A 5,971-nucleotide genomic window follows, 5' to 3' on the forward strand; every position below is an offset into this window, starting at 1 on the left:
AAATATAAATATAATCTCATTTCCTTATGAGTCCATCTATGTAAAGAAATCACAAACAAATGCGCTGAACTGCAAAATCTCTGCTGTTAGATGTTATATCTGGGATATAACGAATTACAAACCTATCTGGAACTACAGGCTTTCAAAACACGTCCATTATTGCGGATTGGCTTGACCGCGCTATGGTTTCATAATGATCTATGAAGAAATGAAAGTAACCTGGTGTTTAACACTTAAAAGTTAGCGAAGCAGCATAAACATACCGTGAAACAAGTAAAGTCACCCAAGATAATTAAGCATTGTTATTCAAATCTAATTCATACATGTCCATTCTTTTTATCTACATTTATACCAACCTCACCTCCCGTCATGAAAGAGAAGATGCATATACTGAAAGTGTCTCAAAGCATCAGTTGTTGGAACTCTCGCGATAACACGCGAGACTTACCTGGTGGGGCCGAGTCAAAGTATATTATTTGTAGTTCCGTTTTGTTCCTTGATATTTTAGAGTTTTTTTTATTCTTTGGTGACAACGAATAGACTATCCTGACTCAACTATAAATAAACAACAGTTGTTTTAAAGGGGGGAAACGTCGCAGTTTAGTTTGGTCAGAATAAGAGGTAAATGTGTGTAGTTTTTAGACTATCCCTAATTTAAAAAGCAACAATAACAAACTAGCGTACTACAAAGACGTTTTTCTTTTTCCTTTCCTTAGTACCTACTTTTGCTAGCGGCCGAAAGTAGTTAAACACATATATGGATTAGGGTTAGTGTTCTGCTGGTTTGTATTGTTCTAGCAGGCCGAGATGAAGGGTTAAAACCGTCCCGTTTGTTGACGCATGCTCGGTTTCGCCCTCTACAGACGGGGCTCATTGGCGACGCGAGTCCGAGCGAATAATCCAAAGATTTCGAAACGAGAACTGAAACGGCACCAATTTCTGATATACAAACACATCGGGATCCGCGAGCTGCGGCGAACTTCATACAAACTTATTACAGAAGGATAAAGTGAAACAAAATGACCAGGTAGCTGGGAGCGTTATGTGGAGAGGGCTCATTGCCATTGCTTGGAGGACAACGCCTGGATAAGGAAGAGAGGGCAACATTTGACGTTATTTCGGGACGGCAGTTCATTACGGATACTTCACAGACATGGTTAATGCAGTTTGTTGTCGTCTCGCGAAAAGCGCCTTTATGTGGCTGATGCTCCACTCGTTCATCGACTGCAGTGAAGGTGAGAGAAATCGCGAGTCCGGACTCCGGAGCGAGCGACACCATTGCGAGTCTCCTAATGTCCACAACACTTATTAGTGTTGACGCTTTGATTTGAGCCATTAATGTGTACTTGACATATACTGGCATTGTGGTTTTCCATCCTGGACCTGGGGACCCACTGCTCCTCACATTTTGTATGCCTCCCTTGGCCTTATCTGACACACTCAGTTCATGGAGTCTCTCCTAATGAGCTGATGATCTGAATCAGGTGGGTTAAATAAGGGAGACACAAAATGTGCACCGCAAGGAGTCCCCAGGACCAGGATTGAAAACCACTGTACTGGCGTGTAGACACCACTATGGCAAGCCGTGTTAACATGTATTTCTTAAAACTAAACGGTGTCTTTGTTACTAGCACTTTATAAGTAGTAGCAAGTAGTAGCACCACAAGTTCCTCACCCTTCAAAATTGTCTCTCAAGTTTTCCTCCAATATCTGTGCCGTTGAGTCCATGCTGGAGTTGCCTTGATTCCACTATACAGCATAATGAATATGATTATCAAATAATGGCAGTTTCAGATACAGTGATTGCCTAAAGCAGGGGTCACCAAACTCGTTCCTGGAGAGCCGGCGTCCTGCAGAGTTTAGCTCCAACTTGCCTCAACACACCTGCCTGGAAGTTTCTAGTATACCTAATAAGACCATAATTACTTGTAAGAGCTTAATTAACTGGTTCAGGTGTGTTTGATTAGCAAATCGCCTAATCCAGGGGTGTCCAAACTCGGTCCTGGAGGGCCGATGTCCTGTAGAGTTTTGCTCCAACTTGCCTCAACACACCTGCCTGGAAGTTTCTAGTATGCCTAGTAAGAGCTTGATTAGCTGGTTCAGGTGTGTTTGATTAGGGTTGGAGCTAAACTCTGCAGGACACCGGCCCTCTAGGACCGAGTTTGGGCACCCCTGGCCTAATCCAAAAGATTTCGAACCGAGAACTGAAACAGCACCGTTTTCTGCTATACAAGCACATCCGGATCCGCGAGCTGCGACAAACTCCATAACAAATAAATAAATAAAATGATTATTCATAGCAACATGTTAAAAATAATATTTATATTTTTCTTTTTTCATTAAATGTTTAATTTTCTTGAAAACAAGCAAAAAAATGGTAGCCTGCAATTGTTACCATAATCTATTTCTACCTGATTTAACCCATAAAAATTTTTTTTTTAGTATATAGTAATATATTTAGGTTGATTCATTGATGAATATTTTAGACTCATAAAAAAACAGTTAAGTTAGATGTTACCTTTTAAAGTTTATTTAAATGTGTGTGCATTAATTTGCTGTGTGTTAATAACTGGCAATTATACACCTATTATAATGTAACTTCATGACAGATATAAATATATGTTTTTGTAAGTTTCCATGGCACACATGCATGATAAATGAAGATGTGGTGACAGTGCAGCTCTGGTCTGATGGAGCATGTGACAGTTCTGTCAACACTGGCTACATAAAGCCCTGCAAGTTGAGTTAAAAGTGTCTCCTAAATGACTGCTTACTTACACACACTTATTTTAGCATTTAAGGTTTAGCATTAAGCATTTGAGGGCATGTTTTGAGCTGTGAATTATTGAAGGACATCGAGATAAATCTGAGAATTTTGTGTGACTTTTCAGTAAAGAGAACAAGGAAGTAAGCATTATGAATTGTTCTGTCTTATCTGCCCTTCATCCTTTTCGGGAAAACAGCACAGGAAGTCTCATCCAACTTGTTGTCTGATGACTCAGGAGCGGGTGGGATGCCTCTCCTTCCTGAGGTCTTTCTCTCTTCTCCATGATACCCTTGCCAGCGCAGCACTATTTCCACCTACAGGAAACACTTTATTTGCTGACCAGTCAATTGCATACAATCTAATTACCCATGATCACAATAGCAGTCATATATAAACATTTTTTGTTGCAGTGAGGAATAATAGAGGAAAGTAGATGGAGAAATGAATGACAGTTGCCTGTAAATCCAGTGCAAGATATTGAAGTCTCACTGTTTTCCTGCATAGCTTGTATAATTCATTGTGTTTGTATTGGTGGTGATGTGTAGACAGTGTTGTGACGGGACTGTCTCTGTTCATAGGCTCAGTAACCCAGCAGACGTCTCGGCTCTCCTCATATGAGGTGACGGTACCGAGACACATCAGCAGACTGAGGAGAAACCAGGACAGTGCAGATAAGGTAAACAAACAAACTCTCTCTCTCTCTCTCTCTCTCTCTCTCGCTCTCTCTCTCGCTCTCTCTCTCTCACACGCACACACACACACATTTGCTTTTTAATCACAAGCGTTCAGCATTTGGAAAATCAAATAAATGAAAGTAAAATCAGGTAAAATTAAAGGTGCAATAGGAGATCTTGGAAAATGTTAACTTTAGCCTGATAGCACTGAAAGCGAACGTCCCACCCTCCCTGCAATCGCCGTCCAAAGCCACGCCCCCTGAACGCATTTACACTCACAGACCAGAGACAACATTACTACAATAGGCTACATCAGGTTCCCAATTCCAGCCCATGTTCCGAAGTGAAGTAAACTTCAACGGATTTCCCCCGCTCAGGGAGTAGGGAGCAATGAACACTGTGTAGGGATCATATAGATCGGAACACAGTTCATGCACGTAGCTCACTTCTAACGAGCTGGCGCGAGGACTGGATTAACCGCTGGGCTACATCATGTGTCATTCACCGGTGAGAAATCTTTAAAAGTACTACAATACCAGGAAGGAAGATCGGGTTGTTGATGTTTGCCTGCCATCCTCGCTCTGTCTGCACAGCGTGCATGAACGCTCTGATGACATATCCTGTCTGCGCAAATTGGGTGCGCAGAGGTATGCTAATACATACGTTGACAGGCAGGTAGGAAAGCATATTAAAACGCTCGGACCGATTGGACGAACGTTTCTTGATCCTACACCTTCCACAGAATATATAAATACAGACAAATACATTTAGACCACTTAACTTAATGATTGCTATCGGGATGTGAAGAGACTTTCAACCAGCATAACAAAAAATGTTTCTGAAGACAATCACCTATTGCACCTTTAAGTACTTGACATTTCTGAGCAGAAGTTTGGGTTTCAAATGTAGAGAAATGTTGTTCTATCAAATTATTGGGGAAAAAAGATAAAAAAATTTAATTCTTACATAAAATTGCTTAAATACACATATTCTATAATGATTGTGTTTATGATCTCTGAATTAAAAAAAAAAAAGTAGTTTTTTTCCTGTATAAAGTAAAAAATGTCAGTGAGGTAAAACTGTCCAAATGTCATTATTAATTATTATTAATAATTAAAATAAAAGATATTACTTTTTACCTTAAATGTATTTTAAAATGTTTTTGAAAATAATAATTAAGATTGAAAGTGTAAGGAAAATATGCTCACATTATTATTATTTTTTTTGAGACATTCATTCTAAAAAAACAACTTTATTTCAAGGAATGCATTTCTAAAACTTGCCACATGCATTTCAAATTAGATTTCTGAACGATTTTCCTTTTTATCTTAAAGAGGGTAACAGTTTATAATAACTTCAATTCATAAATCATTAACAAACATATATAATGCTTAACAGATCATTAGATATATATATTCACATAACTAGAAATATGAGATAATGCTCTTGTTAATGTTTACTAATGAACTTACTAAACATTACCTAATGATTAACGTAAGATTATTTAATGTGAACTGAAATGCTTACTAATGTCAGTAAACTTTCAGTTCATATGATCTTCATTTGTTGGTCTTTGTTTGTTGTGTAGACCTCTTATTTACACACCTCTAATCTATGAATTATTTGTTCATGTTTTTGCAGCACCCAATCTAAAGTGGAAACTATTCATCATTTGTAAATGTTTACTAAACATGAATACCTTTATGAACAGTCATCTCAATGGCAAAAAGTGTCCCGAAAGACCTGAATTTACCCTATTCACACATCTTTACTAATCATTTATTAATCATTTGTTCATGTTTTTGCAGTAGCCAATCTAAAGTTGAAACTATTCATCATTTGTAAATGTTTATAAACGATTACTAATCATCTTTATGGTCATTGGACTTTGAGCTAATGTAACAAGGTTTGTGTAAAGGGAGGCTGGTTAAGTTTAGCTAAATTCTCGCTAAAAACATAACAGATTGAAATTTTGGTGCAAACATTTTTTTTAAATTTCCTCAACACTCACATTAGTATATACTCTTCAGTATATCATTAAACAGGATATTCCTTGAATCATAAATAAACAGGGGAAAACAAATAATTTTTTAAAAAGAAAATACTTGTTCATTTATCAAAACAATATAATATAATCAGATTGAACCGTGTTCCCTTATAGTAATCAAATTGACCCCTGTACACTGTTGACCCTTTAACCAACCCATAACCCTACCCATACCACCAAACCTGTCCCTAACCTACCCATATCACACCTCAACAGCAGCAGAAGTGTTGTGCATTAACACAAGATTTTCATCATTGTATAACATCTGTTAAAATCATTTGTAGTTTTTCAATAAGTGCTTGATCATATGAATCGAAAGTTTAATGACATTTGTAAGCATTTTAACTTGCATGAAATAATGATTTGTTTGAACATTATCTAATGTTTAATAAGTTTATTAGCAAACAATAAAGGGATACTCCACCCCAAAATGAAAATTTAGTCATTAATCACTTACCCCCATGTCATTCCAAACCCGTAAAA

At 37.6% G+C, this 5,971-nt stretch overlaps 1 protein-coding gene and 1 pseudogene across 3 annotated transcripts in view; one reads left to right on the plus strand and one right to left on the minus strand.

Annotated features, from left to right (window-relative positions):
* The window catches only part of LOC107722991 (8-oxo-dGDP phosphatase NUDT18-like), a 5,869-nt pseudogene extending 5,536 nt beyond the window's left edge, over positions 1-333 (minus strand).
* A 251-nt stretch (positions 334-584) lies between these two features.
* Positions 585-5,971, plus strand: part of LOC107722987 (disintegrin and metalloproteinase domain-containing protein 9-like) — a 47,610-nt gene continuing 42,223 nt past the window's right edge. For 2 of the 3 annotated variants that reach the window (XM_016531486.1, XM_016531489.1), the window contains exons 1-2: positions 587-1,235; positions 3,346-3,443. In XM_016531486.1, the coding sequence (XP_016386972.1) occupies positions 1,154-1,235; positions 3,346-3,443 (180 nt within the window). In that variant the 5' untranslated portion in view covers positions 587-1,153. Of the gene's footprint in view, positions 1,236-3,345; positions 3,444-5,971 lie in introns of all 3 variants that reach the window. The other variant, XM_016531487.1, reaches the window with a different exon arrangement.

This window comes from Sinocyclocheilus rhinocerous, unplaced genomic scaffold (genome assembly GCF_001515625.1).
Source record: "Sinocyclocheilus rhinocerous isolate Xijiao unplaced genomic scaffold, SAMN03320098_v1.1 scaffold2559, whole genome shotgun sequence".
Lineage (NCBI taxonomy): Eukaryota > Metazoa > Chordata > Actinopteri > Cypriniformes > Cyprinidae > Sinocyclocheilus > Sinocyclocheilus rhinocerous.